The sequence below is a fragment of the Neopelma chrysocephalum genome, unplaced genomic scaffold (assembly GCF_003984885.1).
Source record: "Neopelma chrysocephalum unplaced genomic scaffold, ASM398488v2 Primary Assembly neopelma1_96845, whole genome shotgun sequence".
NCBI classification, from domain to species: domain Eukaryota; kingdom Metazoa; phylum Chordata; class Aves; order Passeriformes; family Pipridae; genus Neopelma; species Neopelma chrysocephalum.
In genome coordinates this window covers 938,965-960,359 of record NW_020925488.1, presented here as the reverse complement: position 1 = coordinate 960,359, position 21,395 = coordinate 938,965, and the positions used below count along the sequence as shown (strand labels likewise).

The 21,395-nt window shown below is 52.9% G+C and overlaps 1 protein-coding gene across 3 annotated transcripts in view; it reads right to left on the bottom strand.

Annotated features, from left to right (window-relative positions):
• Nucleotides 1-2,859: 2,859 nt before the first annotated feature.
• The window catches only part of CNTFR (ciliary neurotrophic factor receptor), a 201,996-nt gene continuing 183,460 nt past the window's right edge, over nt 2,860-21,395 (bottom strand). For all 3 annotated transcript variants that reach the window (XM_027670423.1, XM_027670425.1, XM_027670424.1), the window contains 4 exons: nt 18,485-18,648; nt 6,608-6,788; nt 4,949-5,093; nt 2,860-4,056 (listed from right to left, as the gene is read on the bottom strand). In XM_027670423.1, the coding sequence (XP_027526224.1) occupies nt 4,056; nt 4,949-5,093; nt 6,608-6,788; nt 18,485-18,648 (491 nt within the window). In that variant the 3' untranslated portion in view covers nt 2,860-4,055. The remainder of the gene's footprint in view (nt 4,057-4,948; nt 5,094-6,607; nt 6,789-18,484; nt 18,649-21,395) is intronic.

The window sequence follows — 21,395 nt, the reverse complement described above, 5'->3', positions numbered from 1 at the left end:
CTGTGAGGTGGTGGCTGAATCACTAAAAGCTACAGGATAGCAGACAGGAGCCTTTCCTCAAGGGGTAACCTTGGTGCCTGAGCCATCCCTCCTGCAACTGGGAAAGAGAGCCCTGGAAGGATGGCTATAACCTGCCAAGGGTATCCAGTGCTACAACTGGGTACAAGAGATATAGGTTTTTTCTGTATTAATATCCTGTGGTTTGGGGCGGGCTCTTGTATTTTGCTGGACTTGACACCATTACTGGTTGAGGACTGGGGGAGTATGGGCTCCTCCAAGTCAAGCCGACTCTATATCCTCACCCCTCGTAGATGCTGCTCTGCATGCTTTCATCCTGGGGACCACGTTTCCACTAGATCCTACTGCTTTCACTTCCACCTCCCACCTTTCCTATTTGTTGTGATGAAGGAGGATGTTTGCCCCTTGAGGACCACTTCTATGCCTGTGCAAACAAGCAGCAGCTCTCCTCTGCCAGCTGGCTCAACAGATCCCACCTGGCATTTCCACCTGGCTCAGCAAGCTCTCACACTTGGGTCTGGCTGTGCAGCTAGCAGTGTGCTTTTTCAACAGCTGAGCCTGCCTTCATTCCCTGCTCTCACCTGTGACTGTAATGCTCTGCCAGAGAGGAAACACACAGCACAGTGCCCACTGTTCCTCCTTTATTCACCAAAGCATGCTAACCCATCAAAGGCTACACAACTCCACCCTGTCAGCCTAATTTGTGACAAACAAACTGCTTTTTATCCTCTGGGGGCTCCAGGCTCCTGGAAGGCTGGTGTGGGAGCAGGTAGATTCTCTGACTATTGGGTCAGAGAGGATGAAGTCTCTGTTGTCACCCGCCTCTGGGAAGGATGCAGGAGGTGCAGTGATTCAGTCCTATTCCCCCTGCTCAAGCAAGGAGGCTCTCTGCTTCCTACGAGGCCTCACGTCCAGGAAATAGCTCCTGCTTTCCACCTGCACTTCTGATCCCTCCTGCAGAGCTTGGGGAGCTCCGTGCAAGGCTGCTCTCGCATCAGCAACAGCCCAAAACAACACCTAAGGTGGGATTTACTGCCACATATGTGCTGGGAAGATGCAGGGACCCGTTGCGCCCGGGTGATGTATTGGATTTCAGGTTATGTGGTGCACAGGTCTCTCTGAGCACTGTAATTCCCTCTTTCTTCCTGTATGGATTTATACCATTAAGTGGATGGATTTTCTGCTTGGCAGGGACACTCTCCTGGGACCTTCCCCAGTTTGAAACATCTCTGCACATCTGTACGTAATATTCCTGGGGCACTTAACGAGTGGGCTTTTATGACACCCCTTGCTTTATGGACTGATGCTTAACGCGACCAGGCACCACGGAGGGGCTGACGAACCTCATCCCAGAGCCAGCAGCAAGCTGTGCACCAATTCCAGGTGCTGGAGGGTGCCCGGGGCTGTATGTGAAAGCCACCATTCTCGGATGGCTTCCCATACAGCTCCCCTTCCCCTGGGCAGTGGGAGCATTCCTCCCTTGGTCCCTGAAACAGCTTGAGAGGGACAGGTTTCCTCTCCTTAATAACCTGAGACAGCATGCCTCCAGACCAGGCATGGAGATCCGGGGTGGAGATGAAGGCAATCTGTCTGTCTGGGTTGCTTCCCCCAGGCAAGGGCTGGGCCTGACATTTTCATCTCTGCTAAGAGCTGTCCCTTCCCCCTGCCCCAAAGAGCCATCTGCTATGGTAGATTACCCCAGCTTTTAGCACTGTGAATCCATAATTAGTGCATAATTAATTACCAGATGTTTTTAACACTAATGAAACATTAATAAATGACGGAGGCATGTTGTCTGGTAATGGAACATTAACCAGTGAACCAAGCCAGCATGTGGGGCAGCGCTGCCGCCAGCATGGCCGAGCTAGAGACAGGGCTGCATCGGACTGAGCTCTCTGAGAGAGTCCCAGCACAGTTACAATCACAGTAAGTGCCTGGTGGGACCTAGTGACCAGCTCTGTACTGCCTTCAGGCTTTGCAGAGCCAAGGCTGTGCCTTCTTCACCTCCATCCTTCCTTCCTTCCTTCCACCCATTCACCCATCAATTCACCACCATGCATGCATGCACCCATCCTTCCACGCACCCATGTCCCTGCTGGAGAGACTCTGTGGGGCACTGGACAGGTAATTTGCTAAAAAACTGAGCTTTTTTCCCCCAGGATGAACTGCAGCTCGATAGCATCTCTGCTCCAGGTGGTGCTCACAAGCAAGGCACATGGGGAGAGGACAGACTCCAGCTAAGTGCTTTACTACATCCATTGCCCCCACACTGGGTCCCTGTGAGCCCTGCCTGATGGAAGTTTAATTCAGAGCATCTGGGGCAGTGACATTTTCCTAACGCGCAATTATTAATCAGACAAGGAAAGTGCATTAATTGCGACTACGTGCCACCTTCAGCCTCTAGGCTGCAGTGGGGCACAGGCAGGCCTTTATCCTCCTGCCAGTCCAAGAGGTGTCAGGATGCAGCCAGAGGTCAGGAACACAGGGGTTCATCATCAAGGGCCCATGAACAGGGAGATGTGGCACCTCCCCATCACAGCACGGGTGTCACACAGGGTGGTGACAACCATCCCCTTTCCATCACAGGGGGTTTCCAGAGTGGGTGTCCCCATTGCACCTTCTCAGGATGTCCTAAAGGCCAGTTTCTGTGTTTCCCATCCCCCTGGAAAGATGACGCTATGGTCTCAAGCCCCAGGGTAGGCTCCAGGGTGTCTGTGTCCCCATCACTGCTGTCCCCACGTCCTCCCCATCTCAGCCAGCACAACACACAGAAGCAGACAGACAAAAATACCCACTCCAGACAGAGGGGAAATAACACCCAGACCCTCCAGTCATCATGAAATGAACATTTAATGAAGACAGTCTCTCCTGGTGCGTGTGTGTGTGTGTGTGTGTGTGTGTGTGCATGTGTGCGTTGTCTCTGTGTGAGCTTAGTTTTATCCCCTCTATTACTTTTTTTTTGATTCTTTTTTTTTTTTATATATATACATCTATAAAAAATTCAAATACAGCATGTCAACAGTGGGAATACTAGGACGTACGGTATTAAATACTGCGCTTGGGTCCAGGCAGGGGCAAGAGGAGGTGTCTTTACAAAACAGGACTTCGGGCAGGATGGGGAGGAGAGCAGAGCAGGCACAGGGACATCTGAGGACAGCGGGGGACAGCAGGGGACAGGTCTGCAGGGCTCCAGCTCTAAAGGCAACAGCAGAGCTATTCTGCTTTTGTTGGAGAATGAGACAAAGACATCAATGGGGGTGATTCCCTGTATCCAATATGGTTAAAAGTTTGGGGGTGATGTTGGGGTGGGGTTGGGGGTGGCAAAGGCTCCCGCAGGGTGCTGCGGAGAAGGAGGTGGAGGGACAGCTCTCCAGGTGCTCAGCAAGGGGCAGGAGGGTTTTATCGGTGTTTCATTTCCTTTTTTTCCACTAAAACCCTGCCAGCTCCCTGCTCCCCATCACACTTGTGAAAGCCACCAGTTGTCCCATCCATCATCCCCTCGGAGGGGACCAAGACCCCCTGACCTGTGCACCACTCCAGCTTCGCCACGTGGTCGAGAGCTCAGGGGAGCAAGTCCGGTCCTTGGGGGATCCCCTTTTGCCGTTAGGGGGTACACAGCTTGGAGCATCGTTCCCCTCACCACCCCCCCATTTTCATATCCCCTTTTCTCGGTGCACCGCTGTGGGGGGCAGCAGGCACGTCTTTGGCGTGGGGGGGTTAGCTGTATGAGTGGGGCCCTCAGCTGCGGCACGGGGCCCAGGCTTGCTTCACTTTGCTGGGCAAAGGGGGACAGGGATGTCTCCTTGCAAGGTCTCCTTGCTCTGGGCTGGGAGAGGATTTTGCGGCTCCCCAGGGGACGGCAGCGGCTCTGTCCTCCTCCGAAGCGATGGCGAGAAGCGTGATACGTCCTCAATGTGTGCAAAATCGAAGAGATAAGAGACTCAACCCGGGAGTGGGGCAGCGGGGCGGGGGGCGGTGGTGGTGGTGAACGATGGGGAGGCGTCTGCACTGGGCTGCGATGGATGGACAGATGGAGATCTGCAAGGAGGGAGGAGAAGGGTCATGGTCTCGCTCCTCACGGATGGGACATGCCAAGGAGAATTCGATCTTTTTCCACGGGGGAAATTCAGCCCTTCCCAGAACCCAGGTGCCCAAACACATCCCTTCCACCTCCTCCTCCCAGGACTGGACCCTCCCCATCCTCCCCTGGCTGCATGCCACTGCCCCTCCTGATGCCACCACTAATGCCATGTGTGAGGTGACATAGTGAGTCAGAGGGGAGCAAAGGACCTCATTCCCACTGAGGACTTTTCCTTGGACATCTCCTGGGGCATCAAAGGATGGGTGGCATGTTCTTTCTCTTCCAAAAGTGACACAGGTGGCTGTACCAGGATCCATCCCCCAGTTTTTGGGCAGCTTGGGTACAGTGAAAAGACTTTTGAGTGGGACACCCATGACACAGCAGCCCTGGTCTGTAGAGGAACAGGAAATTTTGTGGCTCTCCAGGCTGCCAACTCCACTCTAAACCAAACCAAGGACATTTTTGAGATGCATCTGTGAATTTTCTGAGCTCAGACAATTTTTCTTCCATCACTACGCAAAGGTCTTAGATTTTCACGTGGTTCCTTTGCCTCCTGAAAAATCAGCAGTTGAAGGGGAGAAGGGCTGCTGAGAATGAGACATCAAAGACCGACCCCTTTGCCAGCTTTGTTTGAAAAGCCATTTTTGAGATCTTCACCAGAACATCCATTTGGAAAAGCAATCAGACTTGGTGCATTTACAAAAAACTGCAAGAAAAACCCAAATTACTTGTTCTTGATGCCCGCCACAGCCTGGCTGGAGCATCGCCTTCCCAACCACACTTAGAGCCCCTAGGGTCCCCATGCACCCACACCCCACCTCTTATGCCTGTGATTTGGGAGATACTCACTAAATAAAGAGGACACTATAGGCAGCCACGACCAGTCCAGCTGTCCAACACACTGCCACGGCCCCGCTGCCCACCACAGCCCCCTTGTCGCAGATCTTGGTGGTGGGTGGCGCCATGAAAGAGGAGGTGCTAGCGCTTGTTGTCTCTGTAGGGAGGGAGAGTGGATGGTGAGGGCAGCTGGAATGCCCTGGGATGCATCCCACAGGGGCAGCCCTGCTCTCCTGTGGGTGGGGATAGCGTGCTGTCCCATCCCCAAATTGCCCTCACTGTTATGCCACACTAGGGCTGAGCGAGCTGGGGGGGGTGGGATGATTCAAGGGATGGTGTGATCCGTGAGACTTTCCCTGATGTGACAGTGGACCTACTGCTTGGAGATGCTTCTGCAATCAGGCAGAGCTGGGCATCCCTCCCATCACCATCCTGCCCAGCTGGACTACTCTGAGCACCAACTCTGTGGGAAATTTAGCTAAGAATTCATGATTAGCCACATCTCTCAGTAGAGAGCATCCCTCACCCACAGAACATCACAGACATGCCTGTGGCTGCTGGGCTGGCTCACAGGGCTTGTCCTCCTTTGTACTGGACCAGATGGGTTATCTGTCCCTGCACAGAGCTGCAGGATTGCAGGGAGGACTTGTATGGGCAGTCAGACTGAGGCATCTTGGGCCACATCCAGAGTACCAGAGTACCCCTGGCCAGACAATCTGGGCTGATTGCTGAGGGCCAAATGGGTCTGTCTTGACATCTTTCAGACTCCATTGAGGTGTCACAGTGGGGCTCAGCCTTGGTGTTGGAGTGTCCCACACCAGCCCTGCAGGGCTGCACCAAGCTGCATGCACAGGGACATGTGTGCAAAGGGCACATGTGTGAGGGACACACGTGTGCCGGCACAGGGAGCAGGCAGGTGCCATTGGAAGTGGTATTTACATTTAGCACAATGCAGGTGGATATAAAAGCAAAACCAAATCCCCAACACCAGCACTGCTACAAGATGTGCCTGCACTCCTTGAGGGAGTTCATCCCTCTGCAAATGGGGGATTGCAAATCTGTGCTGCTGCCTGAACTTCCAGGTGCTCTACTGGGTGCTGTTTCTAAAAGTGGGGGTGTCTCTGCACAGGAGTCAGGGGAACCAGTGCAGGGTCTGCTCCATCCCTTCTGGGAAACGGAGGGCTGATAACACCCATTTGGACACAGTCCCAGCTCTTTCCTAGAAACAGAGACTTGTTAACTTTGTGGCTTTTATTTTGAATCGGCATCACTCCGAGCCATTGTGAGGGGTCGGAGGTGTGGAGGGGGTAGGACTGGAGAGAGGAGGGAGGGCTGGAGGGAGACAACACTAAAAGGGAATAATAATAATAATAATAATAATAATAATAATAATAATAATAATAATAAAACAATGCCCATCTTTGTTGTCCCACCCCAAGCATGCCAGCAAGAAGGATGCTGGACCCAAGTGAGCTGAGTCAGCATTCCTCAGGCCATGGTTGCACCTGCCGACAGGGAAAGTGTAAGGTGAAGGGCTGCAGCTCCCCAGGTGCTCAGGGGATATCCTTGTCTGGGGACAAAACTTGCACAGAGAGGACGTCCCTCAGCCAGGACTCCTGGTTTTGTCCTGGATGCAGGCACAGCCTGTTTGTACTGGGAAGGGGCTCTTACCTGTGATCTGGGCCTCTGTGGTGAGATGCTTGGGCTCCTCCGTCCAGGGGGTGGCATGAACAGCCACGCTCCAGTCACTCCACGTGCCGATGTCGTTGTCTTTGGCTGCCACCTGGATGATGTATTCCTTGCCAGCGTAGGCATCCGTGATGGTGTGCGACGTCCCATCCGACAGCTCGACCTGAGGGCAGCAGTGGGAAGGGGAGGGTGGTTAGAAGGTGGTCAGCATGTTTGTTTAGCTCAGCTAGAGGACGTTAACAGATTTGCAGCACTTTGGGAAATACTGGGGGGTTGTGGGGAGAGGGATGAGCCCCGGACGGGAATGCAAAGGGAGATGCTCCATGTGCAGCAAAACCAAAGGTCTGGAGATCCGGTCCTGCTCCCAGACTCGTGGTGCCTGAGTGGAGCAGCTTCCTCTAGAGGTCACCAGAAACTAGCAGATGTGTGTGGAGGCTCCCTCAGACAAGTTAGGGCAGCTAGGAGTTGGATATCACAGGATGGGGTGTGCAACAAGCTTTCTGGGCAACACTGGGAGGAGGCTTCCCCACCAGCAACACCCCTGGCCATCCTGCTCCTGTGCCTGTGGCATCCCACTGACCTGGCTTCCATCCCTCTGGCTGGGCATTCGGACAAGGATCAAGTCGTGTCCAGCTGTCTTTCCTAGAAAACATTCCCTGTGTCCTGTTGTCACTGCTACCTGGGCCACATACGGTCCTGCCCAGCCTGTCCTTCCTCCTGCAAAGTCCAATTATTAAACCCCAGACTGTGTCCACACCTTCTGGGGGATCTCTGATCCACTTGGAGCTTGGCTTAAGCACAGAGGGATGTAGGTGCTCAGCAGAAATGGTCCCTCATGGCACAGATGCTGGTGACTAAACACACCTAGCTGACCGAAGGGGAGGGCTCAGCACCCAAGTGACCTTTCAGGCATGAAGTCAGACTTGGCCTTGGGGTCCTGAGGGTATGGAGGCGACCAGGGCAGGAGCATCCTGCAGAGACTATGAGAGATTGCCCTCCACCCCATCTCTCAGACTGAGGACCAACATGCTGCCAGCTTCACTACCCTACTATGCTGCCTGTGCCTGGAGTGGGGGGGACGATGGACACACAGCACCCCTTGTCTGCCCTGAACCCTGCCCAGACACACTGATAATAAAAATGCTGGAGGGATAAGGGGGTGGTGTGTGCCTGATGCAGTCCATCTGCGAACACCAGTGATCGGCCAGGGGCTCAAGCTCGAGCAGAACAAGCAGCACTTCATGACCGGGGGGAACTTCACGGTGCAAGCCACACAGAGACCTCCACACCTCCCCAGCCACCCAGGAGAAGGTCAGGCACAGGATCCCACTGCCCCAGGGAGGACCAACAGCTGAATTTTATTAAGAACTCAGTTCAATTACAGGAGCAAGATGAAAACTTCTGCCAGGTCCTTGAAGCCCAAAGATAGAAAAGCTGCACCGTTGGGGTGCCCTGGTGCCAATGCACCTGTGGGATGAGGCTGTCTTGGCATTGTGGCTTTACACACACAGGGATGATGTGCACACCAGAGACGTAGGTGCACACCAGTGCCTGGTGTGGTCAATGTCATCACCCCACTGCTTACAGAGGTATCTGAAAAGTAGGAACCCACCCTGAGAAAGAACCAGCCCTTTTTCAGAAACCACGCTGCAGCACATGCAACAACCTGGCACGGATTTAATCCCTTTGGTGTGTGAACTGCAGCCCTCTCCCTCCCCACCTCGGGCTTTTATAGTCTCTGTAGAGGATCCCTTACCAGGTAGAGAGGCAATTTTGCTTTCTTGCACCAGGTGAGAGCTTTTTTTCCCTATTCCCACTTCCAGGGCTTCATCCAGCCTTCCGCCCAGCACATCAGGGCCCTTGGGCTCTTCACTCCCAGCTGCTCCTGCCTCCCAGCCTGGGCCCGTAGGAGCCCCACATCTGGAGCACATCTGGAGGCAGACCCGAGTGGTCTCCCCCACAGCCGACAGGGAGCACAGGGCCTCCTGCTGCCAGCGAGGCATGAAGTGCTACCAAAACTCGGCAGCATGGAGAAAGCCGCGTGTCCATCTCACTGCTGCAGATTTTGGGGCTGTATGGGGGTCCTTCCTCTCTTCACACCACTAACTCGGGTCTGACACCATGGCTGACACCCATGGTGCTGGTGGGATGCAAAAGGGGTGCCACTGGTTTCACTGCAGGCTTGTACCAAGCTGGCATGTGCCTGAGCTCTAAACCACCATCAGCAAAGCCTGAGTCCACCTCTATCATCCAGGGGACATCTTCCCACTGTGACATGGGTCTCACCATAGGGTCTGACCTGTTGGCATGGGGGCAGTTACTCAGGGTGCCTGCCAAGGGATCCAAGATCACAGCCTGGCTGGGCAGAGCCTAATATGGGGGGCAGATGAACACAGTGACCCTGGTGGGGCTCCATGCAGGGTCTCCCTGAGTTTCCAGCAAACTGAAAAGGCTGAGAGCCAACCCTAGGGTCACAGGTGCTGCCTCTTGACCAGGTAAAAGGGTTAGCTCACAGGTCTCCATCAGTCTATACCAGGGGGGTGGCTGCTCCCATCCTGGGGGCATAGGCACAGTCGATCCCGCTGGAAAATGGTTCGAGACCATTTAACTTAATGGGATAGGTGAAAACTGAAATCTTGCAAGGTCTGGGCAGAAGGGAGGATAGGGAAAAGATAAGGAGGACACCAGTTCCTCCTGCAGCACAAGGCTGTGCATCCTCCAACATGCAGGGAGTCTTGGCTAAGACACATCCCATCAGCCCCACCAAGCTCTCGCCCTCCTCAGCCCAGGACCGAGGCCCAAGCTGGATCAGGATCCTCAGACGTGATGGGCTCTTCACACCCACCACAGCTGAGGACACAGTTTCTGTACCCTCTTCTCATAGGGACACACTTTCATGGCCGTGGAACCAAGGGATGAGTAGGTGGGACGGGAGACCCACCAGGTTGTGAATCACCTGGTCTGGTTGGCAAGGCACCTCCCTGCAGTCTTGTGGCATGGTGAGGCTGTGTCTGCCTCCCACACCTTGGGATTCATGCCTTTGCCAGTGGCTCCAGTCACTGCTCACAGGTGTACTCCTTTTGGGCACAGCAGGCTGGGGTCCCGTAGAGCACCGTGCACACCACACAGTGGGGACCCACCTGGATGGGGTCAGCCCAGAGCTGTTTGGTGGCACCCACCAATGTGGATGGCAATGCTAAGGTGATCAAGTTAAATTAACCCTTAATGACAATTATATAAAATGAAAACTCCCTGCAGACCTGGATTGCTCTGTGCTAGGCTGGGTGTGGCTTGGAATAAGAGAATGAAGACAGGGCTCTGAAAGATGCTGGGGTTACGCAGCTGGTGTGTGGCTCTCTCCAGGTCTTTCAGCATCCTCTGAGTCCCCATGGTTCCTCCCTGACACCTGTAGCAAGCAGGCTGCAAGCAGGCTGCAAGCAGACTAGCCCCACCGAGGTCCCACTGACCTGGCCAGGCTTCCTTTCCATCCAGGAGAATTTTCTCTATCCCAAAGAGCCTTGCCAGCTCAGTGCTTCCCCTTGGGAGCAATTCCTGCCTCTCCCCACCCAGAACTACAAACCAAACCTGAGTGTTTGCAGATGTTGTGTCAGAGACATAACTGGGTCAAGTCTGTGCCTTTTCTGTGGAGGGGGAACGTACACCCAGGACCCAGGCTGGAAAACCTGGAGGACCTTCCTTAAAGGACCTGGGAGGATGCTGCCCTAACACAACAGATATAAAGAGAAGGCACGGACGACATCATCCATCTCTCCCCACACATATGACCTCTGGATGCAGAACTTCTGAGCTGGGTAGCCAGGGACACATCCAATATTTGCTGCAGTGGGTGAGAAAGGCCATGGCTCAACACAGAAGTGCCACAGCAGATGGGAAAGCACATGGGGACTGGGTCCAACTGGATACAGACAGGGAGAGATGGCAGGGAAGACACACTGGGGAGGCTGTGGGGGGACGGATGGACACACAGCATCAAAGGCAGAGAGAGAAATTCCTTAATCCCCGACCCAGCCACACAGAGACAAAAGTTGGAGGAAGGCTGCGCATGGTAATTTTTTTGGCCGGGGGGGTGGGTTTGTGTGTCGCTGCCTGCCTTTGTGCACCTGCCAAAAGTCAGTCCGACTGGCTGTGAAGTGCTGCCCAGATTAATGAGGGATCAGTAGCCAGTGCAATGCAGAGCTATTAGCATTGCAAAAAAAAAAAAAAAAAAAAAGAGAAAAGAAAGAAAAAGAGAGAGAGAGGAGATAGAGGAGAGAGAAATGAAAAAAAGCCCTTGAACACAGTAATTCAGACAACAGCTTGCTGAGGACAGCGTGGGCTGGGATCCCATTCCGTGCTGTGGTCACATACCCCAACCAGCCTGTTTGGAAAGATTATGGATCTGCTGAGTGCCCACCCACAGTCCCAAGCACCAGGATGAGCCCAGGGGATTGATAAGTAGGGGACAGTCATCCAGAGTAGGTTGGGGGGATGACGGACCCACACTCAGCTTTCCCCCATCCATGCTGGTCCCCCCTGCACATGTGCTGGAGGCCTGGGGACGTCCACAAGAGCCATTCACACTCCAACACAGAACATATATGTGTGCCCTCATTCCAGTCCCTGCCTGCAGACTGGTGACGCAGCCTTTCAGCGCTCAGCACAGCAGGAGTTAAGAAAGCCTTCCCTGCTTCCAAGATCCCCCCACCCTGCTCCCATGGGCCACAGCCCAACCTGCCACAGTGCCCCAGCAGTAAAAAAGGTCACTGTGTTCTGTTCCCACCTGAGCTCTGCTCCTGGTCTGGTGGGACCAGGTAGCAATTATTTGTGAATAGGGTGATGCACAGGCAGCTCTGAAGCCCCGATGGCCTTTGGAAAGGGATGGGTCAGGAAGGGAAGAAAACCCCAACCCTCCCTGGCCTGGCAGCTGTGATGGGGGCCGGTGTGTGTTGAAAGGAGGTGGAGGGGGATCAGATGCCTCCTTCTCTGCATCCCACATGAAAATGTGTTTGCTGGCTCCCCTGTGGCGGCACTGGCTCTGCTTTCCATTCCTTGACACCTCCCGCTTTCCAGTGCAGCTCCTAGTGCAGGAAGGGCGTGCTTGCTGGCAGTACAGGGATGGGGGCTGGCACCCCTTGGTCCCACGGCAAGGATGCACCACCTTTGTGCATGCCAGGACAGAAACCACGCACCTGTCTCAGGCGTATCAAGCCTGGATGAGTCTGCCATCCCCAGAATAAAAGGAGCACCCTGACTATTTTAGGGTGAAGCTGATGTGCTCACACAGCCTATGCTACCCACAGCATGCATAGAAACATGGAAGGAAACCCCTCGTAAGAGCACAGCTGGGGGTGCCATGCACCTGGCATCCTTGCAGCCTCCTCCTCCTCTGGGTGCTCCTCAAGTTGTCCTGAATGATGGCAGAAATGGGAAGTGGGATAGGGATGGGACACCCCAGTGGGCTTGATTTCACAGCCACTATTCCCCACAGCAAGCAGCTAGATCCTGCTACTGGTCTGCAAGGAGCTTTGCAGGGACCCAGTTACACAAGCCACTGCTGTTTCAGGTGCCTTCAGTCCCTGTGAGTGCAGGGGGATCCCAGCAGGCTCTTACCTGCCCCGGGGAACAAACTAAACCAAAACTGTAATCCCCAAGCAAGCTGCTCCACTGCTGGGAAGTGCAGGAGGGTCACTGCAAAACGGCCACTGCAGCCTGTGAAAAGATGTCTCCATGTGGAAAAGAAATGTTTTGCTTTTTCCCTTTCAAAGCCATGTCTGGAGAACAAACAGGTCTGACATTCATTACTAACAAAGAAGCCCCCAAATACCTCCTCCTTCCACAGTGCCACAGGAATCAGTTGGGCTAACCACAGACACCAGATTAATTAAAAGGTTGGGAAAAGTGAATGACCCCCTATTTTTCTCTGCCAGCCGGGTAGTGGAGGATGCAAGCAGGGTCTGAATTGTGTTCCCTGCTGTCACCCCCTCCTGAAAGGTCTGCTGTGGTGCTGGTGCACATAGCTCAGCCCTGCTGTGGATCTGGGAGAACGAGCTATCACAAGGCTCCTCTGCAGCCAGGGTTGTGTCACACCAAATGCAGCTGAACAGATCCCTCCAAACTCAAAATACAGAGCATCTTTGAAAGCGGGGCTGTAATGCCGCTAATAACAGGACTCTGTCTCCGGATGTGCTGGCCCCTCCTGCCAAGTGACAACTGGCAGAGCTCACTTTCGCTTGTGGCTGCAGGGAAGATGGGATTGGAGATGCTGAGGGTGCTCAGAACAGCCCTAACCCCGCCTAGCACTGACATATCTGCCCGCAGACGCATTCACCACACTGACACAGTGGGCTGGGGGTGAAAGCAGCTTGAGCATTGGCATGGCAGGGCACAGGCACCTGCCTGGTGTGCTCTGCATGTGAGCAGAGAAAGCTGGGCTTGCTAGGGCCTTCCTACCTGCCTGTGGCTGTGTGAGCACACAGGTGAGTACAGGCACACGGTGCATGCATGAGTGCTCTGCTGCTCAGTGGCACCTTTACAGCTGCCAGGTGCTCGTTACTTTTAGGTCACTTGTAGTTTTCAGCTGGTCTGAGAGCACCCAGACAACACCAGCCACGGGTCCTGAGCCTCAGCTGTGTCCCTGAGGCTGGGGGGAGGGTGGATGGAAAAGGTGATTTCTAGGCATTTCCCACCTCCATCCTCCTCTGAGACACACTCTGCTCCAGCCCTGCCTGCCCCACACTGAGCTGCGAGCGACACTATTACAGCCTCAACATTTTGCTCCCACCTATTAATTCAATTCTTTTTCTTCTTCTTTTTTAATCACTGACTTTGCAGCCAGGAGGGGAAGGGAGAGAAATGCCGCAATAAAAGCTACCAGGCGTGAAGCTGTAACCCAGCTCGCTCAGGGTGACCTCCCTGCCAAGGTTGCCTCGTGAAGAGGGGGAGCAGAGGAGAAGCAGCAGAGGCACCGGGGGATGCAAATGGGTGCAAAGAAGTGTGCCTGCCACAAAGTGACATTGCCACCGTGCTGGTGGGGACACTGCTGTAGCAGGCAGTGGTACTAAATTGCTTCCCTCCCCAGCTCTCTTCATCCCTCTCCCTTGTCCATCACCAGCAGGATATGCATTAGCTCACATTTTCAGGTTATTTCAGGCTGCTCCAAGGCAAGAACTTCCACAGACAGCCTGTGAGATTCACCTGTTTGGCAAAAAAGTGTTGCTTTGCCCTGGGAGATGACCCTGAGCCCACCCTGGCAGCCATGTCCGACACTGGGTGGGGGAGGCCAGTCCGGTGGACAATGCTGTCCTCACACCAACAAACCCAACACCAAATATTTGGCAATACCCACAAGCATCCCACTCCTGTCCCCAAATCACCATCCTTTGCCCAGATCAGAGCAGGCACATATGTCTACATTTCTTTCTTTTTGCCCCAGCTCTTAAAATCCTGTGACTGTGGGAGCACCTCTGCTTGCTTTTCCAAAGAAGGATGTTTCCAGCCTCTGCAAATGCTCATGAACGTTGCTCTAATGCTTCAAAAACAGAAGAGGAAGGAGAGAACCCAACCACATTATTAGCTTTAAATATCTCATGACCTTTTACTGCAAATCTCAAGATCTGAGGCGCAGCCCGCCTCATGCTTCGTTAACATTTCATGTTGTCAGCGCGGCCAATGGGTTCAATTAGACTTTGCGACGGCATCTGCAAATTGCTGGCAGCCCACAGGAGGAAATCCTCCCTCAGTCTGGCCACCAGCTCTGATGCTGTGTAAGAAATACCTTCTTGAGCCTTGCCACATTCCCGGGATGTGCATCGAGCTGATAAGTGCTCAGCACACGTGATTGCCCTCCAAAAGCTGCGAAAAGGGGAGATCCTGCTCTGGAAAATGCTATGGGATGGGAGCAAATTGGGTGCAAGACCTGCTCTGGGCTCCCCAAAGATGCTCAGAATGGTGTCTGGCCACCCGCCTGCATCTAGGGGTGAATGTGCAGATGTGCTTGTGGGGAGATCACAAGTGTGAGTGCGGCGATTGCTGCTGTTGCAAGTTAACTGAAAGAGCCTGTAAAACCAGAAACAGGCTATTAGCAATCCATTAGGAAAGGGTATCCAGTTCCAGCCTAGGTAAGCCATTAGAGGAACATCTGAAAGCATTGGGAGAGCTCGCTTGGGGCCAGGATGGGGCTATAAAACAGAAGAGGAAACCACGCTAATCTGGCTTGAATTACAAACTTAAAAGCAGGAGAAAAATAAAGGATACCCTAAACATTTAATGTTTTATATTTAGGAGACAGAAGGGGAGATTCTGCCAAAAGGAGAGAATAAAAAAACCTGTTTAGGCTACAAATATCCATCTCTCTACTGGCAGCAGAGAAAACACCAGCCCCTCTTCCAGAAAGGGAAGAGTGCGACTTTAAAGTTGCTTGAGTTTCAGAGTAAGCTCGGTGCTGGTGGGGTGGAGGGGAGTCTTTGGCCACATGCTGTGACATGATGTGACATGATGGGACATGGCTGCACCTCCAACAGCTACAAAATGCCTGTGCCCACATTCGAGGGAGCTGCTGTGAGGTGGCACAATTGGGCACATGCTTCACTGCATGCCCATGTGAAAAATCATCATCATCATCATCTCTCCATGATATAACTCCCAGAGGACATCACCATAATTCCCAGAGCAAACTGCAACACGAGAGTTGCTAAGTGGCCTGAGCAGAAAAGCACTGCTGAGCAGGGGAAAGAGAGTGCAAATGGCATGCTGTGGCTCAAGCCCAATCTGCAAAGCACTGGGAAGGGGATGAGGGTATCCCCTCAATCTCTGGGTCAGCCCCAGAGATTGTTTGATGGGGTGGGATGCTTGGGCCAAGCATCACCTGACTTTCTCTGGTGGGGGAAACTGCATTTATGGCTCGTTTGCACAGTGGTAGTCTCGATAAGATCCTCTGCTCCTGCCACGGACAGCTTCATCTTCTGGTGCCAAGCCCTGGCATTATTAAAATCCTGAAAGGAAGAGCCTGGAAGAAAGCAGACGCTGATTGAATCAGGCCCTATGGTATTCGACAGCTCGACATCCATCTGATCCTATTAGTGCTCATTCAGTCCTGCCTGCCGAGGTGCTGTGCATAAATCAGACCCTGCAAAGATAACAGGAGGTGGAGAGGTGAAAGGGGAGATGCTTCTTCTGCCAAGAAACACCACGTGTGAGCGAGGCCTGCATGGATATTCCTGTCTCTGGGCAGCCTCCTATGCTTCTTTGTGGGTTTACTCCTGCAGGGGAGCTGGGCTTCCCACGGGGCTGCCAAGGAGATGCTTAAAACCCACAGCTGACGCAGAGGTGGGTTGCCATGAGGAGGCAGGAACAGGGCTCAGCCTGGGGACCTTGGGCACACAGGGATGTGCCAGAACATACCCAGCTCCTCCTGGCTGTTGGCAGGGACTTCTCCTCTCCCTGCTGAACTCCCAAGCTGCCCCGCTGTTAGCATGAAGGTTGTGTGAGGATAAAAACCAAGGGCTTTTCCATCCAACAGCCAGTGGGGACAGCTAGAGCCAAGACAGGGGGCAGCTTGTGGCAGGAGACCTACACCTCTACAAGAATTAAGACACCCCCATGCAAGCACGGCACGTGTGACCACCTCATCCTTTCTCAGGGCACCTGTCCCTTTGAGGTGAGACCATACACCACCACCGTAGGACAAGCTGGATGGCTGAGCTAGGTTTGGCCCTCCCAAACCATGTCCTTCCCTTTTCTGTCCACATTTGGAGGAAGAGGGACACCCCACAAGATGACAATAAGAAATAAGTCAAGCAAAGAGTGCAGCATGGCTTGGGCATGGTCCCAGCATGCTGACATTGGTGGGGTTCATTTTTGTGTGCAAATGCCTGCATTTGCAGGGTGCCCGGCTGGGCTAAGCAGGCTGAATGTGCCAAGGGGGTCTGGGACCAGAACAGCTCCAGCTGCTGCAGCACTGCCATTCCCTGGTGTTTGGGAACTGATTGAATTAGGCTTCGCAAATAATTCATCTGATGAATAGTGGCAGTTTTCCTCAAATCATCTACAAATCAGATTTTTCATTACCCAGCCAGCAGGGCAGAGAGTCAGAAAACAAGGCTGGTACCTCACTTGCTGAATGCTTGCACTTGTTCACCGAGCAAATTATTCCCCAAACACTCTTCTCCATCCATCAGTGATAAGGAGCATGTCACTTGCAAGGTGATTCTGATTAAAAGCAGCACCCAGGGCTGGTGAACCTTCTCAAAATACTGGGAGATGAACCCTTCCCAGCTGTCCTTGCACCCACCATGAGTGCTGGTACCTCAAGCTCTCTCTGAACCTCAGGATGTCTTTATAGAGGAGAAATTAAGTTTTTACTGCCCAAGAACTGCCTTTTCTAACTAGAGTGGCCTTGCCACCTGTGTTGTCAACACCTCCATGTATTTCCCACCACCGCTGCCTGTCCAAGAGCACTGATGGACAGGCCACACCACCCCTCAAGGCTCTGCAGAGAGGGAACTGTCATGGCTTGACTCCACAAATACTGTACCCAATACCCAGTGATGGAGGGACTGACCACCTTGGGGGTGTTGAGGTGGGAGAATGTCTCACTGGTATTCCACCATTTTTGGGTGCAAACCAGGGGAGTTGGCTGGATCAGGTTGTGGCAGGGTAAAAAGATCAGCTGTTTCCACAACTTCCCACCTTGAAAAAACTGATGTTGAGTTTGGCAATTCCCATTAAATCTTCCCCTTTTTGCACAGTTTCTACAGTTGGAGCATTTCTCCCCCGAGTGACAAAAAGTACCTACAGAAAACTAACACCCAAACTCCACCTCTGCCTTCTTACCCCTCAGAATGCACCCCAGATGCCCTCCCACTCCCAGGAGGGAAGCAAAGGGCAGAGAAACAATCAGGAATACCCTCTGATTTTCAAAGCCATCAGCAAACACTGCAATTTGAAACAGGACCTGCAGTGCTGCTTCATCTAAAACCCCAACCAACGCAAAAAGAAGACGCTGAGACGCCAACACCTTGCAGAGACACGACCAAAGCCTCCTATCCCCTCCCACGTTTCTCTCTCCAGGAAGAGCTGGCTGGAAGAAAATCTTGCTTGGCTCCCTGACACTCAGGTGCTGGGGACTAGGTGCTGCCTCCTATTTGTCTTTTTTTTTTTTTTTTTTTTGCAAAATGCTTTACCAAGCAAAGCACCTAATTGGCTTTTGACTGGCCCTGCTCAGCACAGAGGGGATGCTGGATGAGCCATGCCAGCATAGAAGCACCTTTCCACAAGTGGCAGATTGCTTTCCTGCACAAGTCGAGCACACAAGCAGCATGCAGAGGTAAAAAAAAAAAAAAGAAAAAGCCTGTTCGTTATCTTCCTGCAGTAACAAATGAAATCTGTCCTCCGGGCTGTCGAGGATTTCACCGACTATTTTTTTTTAAAGAAACAAGAAATAAAGGTAAAAAATATGATAACATTGCAGCAATCACTCCGTGGCTGTGCTCTGAGTTACAGCGAGAGGTATTTTATCTCCAGTTCAAAATCTAAATGTGGCAGAGGCGCATTTAAATGTGGTGACATTTATACTTTAAATGCCTTTTACATCTCGTTGGCAAGTTTTATATAGAACATATGTATGGAAACTAGGTAGGGGCTGTGGATGAAAATGTGAAGCAGGGAGAGCCTGCAGAGCCATTTGTAGGCAGAGCGTGAGCTAAAAAAAAAGATAGAGAGGAAGAGAAAAGGGACAAGAGAGGTTGCCTGGCCAGTAACTTTACAGTTTTTTTGTCCCCGAACCTTGTTCACAGTGCAACTTATTCCCAGTCACCAGCTCCCCCTGCTCTGTCCCATCCCATACAGTGCAGCATCACTTACGTGTTGCCACTGGTCCAGGATGAGAGGCCGATATCGCAGGAAGAACTTGAGCGGGAAAGACTCAGGGTCAGGCCAGGATGAGGGGTTTTGCCATGACACCTCCAATCTCCGGGGGTTATTGGGCACAGGTTTGGCCACCACACTCTCCGGAGGGTCTGGCTTTACTGGAAGAGAAGACAAGAAGGTGGTTGGTAAAGTTTTGGATGTGGCATCCTTCCTTTATACCCCTTGGCACAGCTGGCTGGACTTTGCACCATGTGCTTTCCAAGGAGAGCAGCCAACAAGCAGAACATCCTTTTCCCAAACTAATTAGATGCAAATCACCTTTTCTTGTCCAGGTCAGTGGTATGGTTGTCCTGGCTCAAAATACCACCATTAAGAAGGTGCCAGTGCTGGCAGAAACAAACTGGCCTGGGCAGAGAGCATCCCTCCTGGACAGGGCTAATGAGGTCAGGGTGAGGAGCCCACCAAGCCCAAACCCTGCACTTTCGTTGCACCTGTTGATTTCTGGGAGTGTGACCCACATTCAAACCCTCTTACTTCAGAGTAATGTGGCAGAGTTTAGCCCTTGGGTTTAGGGCTGGGGTTTTGGGGATTCAGAGCAATGGCAGAACATATTTGTTAAAGGGGAAGGCTTGCCCTGGTCACTTTCTACTCCAGGTCTCTCTGTCTGCCCTACTCTGCTTTTGGGATACAGGGATATTTTCTTGCTACCTGACATGTATTTGAAGTGAATATTAATTGGCTGTGAGCTATGCAACATGCTTTGATGTTGCAGTTACTTTCAGAGTGCCAGAAGCACATCACAAACAGGCTGTGATGAATGTCGCTGCCTGTTGCAGAGCAACCCTTGCTCCTTGCCAAGGGTTTGATCAGTCCTGACAGCTCAAATTCCCAACTGAAACGGCAAAGCTAAAAAACTTTGTGTACACCCATGCTTCTCCTTTGCTCATAGCCAGGGAAAAGTTGGACAAAGGGAGCTGGGCACACAGCTGTGCTAGAGGTGGAAGAGGGCTCTCTGTGCACTCTAAGAATAGCAATCCACATGAGTCCTCACGTCCTGGGAAGGCCCTTAACCCCGTTTTGATGACCACATGCAGGTGAATGGATCCCTCTTGGCCTGAAAACCTCTGGATTGAGTAATTGTCCCCTAGCTCTGACCACCTCAAGAAGCAGCCTGTGAAGATGCCAGCATTAAACTCCACTGCCAAGCATGAAGCAGGAACACTGGGGCCCTGGGGAGCCCCCCTCTGCCTGGCAGAGCTCCTGTTCTGCTCTCAGAGGTCTTCTCCATGCTGACCACAGGGTTCACCTGCTATGGGTGGGAGGTGATGTCCACACAGGGGCTTTGCCTGCCCTGAGAGAGGAAGGAGGTGGTGAGTGAGCTGCTCCCTCGCTGGCCTGCCTGCCTGCTGCCTGCAGGCCCACCCTGTGCAAGAAGGGCAACTCCCCCTTTGCTCGAATGGGACCATACACTGATGTGGGGCCAGTCTGCATCAAGTGGAGTCAAGTGTGTGCTGCTCGCTGCCATCCTGCTCCAGAATGATGGTGGCATCGCAGCAACTGTCTCCAGGAAGACACCTTCTCTGTACCACTACTTCTTGCTCCTCTTATGAGAAAGCAGCCTGTGATGATTTCAGACACACTTTCTTGGCCATGGGGGGCTGCTGAAATTAAGCCACAGCCCAACTACCTTGGTGGAACCTGTTTTGCCTGAGACATAGCCCATCACCACCTCCCCAGCCTTCTTGTTGAGCACCCTGGCACTCACCCTGCTGCAGTACTTTTTCACCATCATTTTCATCACCACTCTGACACCACCCTCTCCTGCCTCCTATCACCTTCCCTCTGTCACAGTGGGTGCAAGGAGGGCTGGACATTCCTCCATCCCCATGGCACCTGGTGCTCAGAGGATGCTCCCAGAGGCTCAGGGAGTGGCTCAGGAAGGACCCATGTGCCTGACCACGGGTCCCAGCACCCACTGACCCCTCTCTGTGGCAGGACAGGACATGATTTTCCTTTTACAGCTTTAACCTCAGCAGGAGGACTTGCTGGGGCTGTGCTATGCTGAGTTACTCCAGATGGCTCTGCAATTCCTACGTTTGCTTTGAATCCCAGGGCTCGGGCTGGACATCAGCTTCCATCGATGGGGACTTGGAGTCCAAACACATACGGAAAAGTATAAATCCAGCACTGGCTCAGCAGGCTTGGTTTGCAAACAAAAGTCTGTTTGGCTGAACGAATGCAGATGACTGTGAACTGCAGCTCTGCAGTGAGGAAGCGCAAAGGAAAGTGCGGGCCTATGGATGGACGTAATGGATACTCCCTGGGGCAATGAGCCTGGTCCTGGTTTTTAGTATGCCAGCCTGGAGGGACGCTTAAATTCAGTCGTGTTGGGCAAGGCAAATGCGCTTGGGCAGCAATGAGAAATGTGATGGTTGGAGGAAGTCAGAAAAAAGGGTGCCCTGATGCTGAGGTGGGAGTCACCTGCCCATTTTCCAGGGATGTGACCGTAGCCCAGCTCCCGTTGGATATTGTTCTTGGTGCACAGAAAAAGGCTGCCCTGGCTCCAAGCACATGTTCCTGGCTGTGACAAGGCTTCAAACAGCACTGTGGGTTAATGGGAAAACCAGCAGTCCCTGCTACCTCCACGTGTCCCTCCATCCAGGGGACTCCAGCCCAGGCCAGAGAGCACAGCAGTACCAACCCCTCCAAAAGCACAAAGCCAAATCTGCCACATCCCTCCAAGGCAGTGGGGACACAACAGCCAGGAGAGGTGACTGCACCTCCAGCAGCCTGTCCAGACAGGATAGACCTAAGTCTCCCAGGACAGACATCACTGTGCTTATCATGGGAAACACCTGGGCTAGTCCCATAGGGGCCAGTTGAGGAGCAAGGTGTATCCAATTCC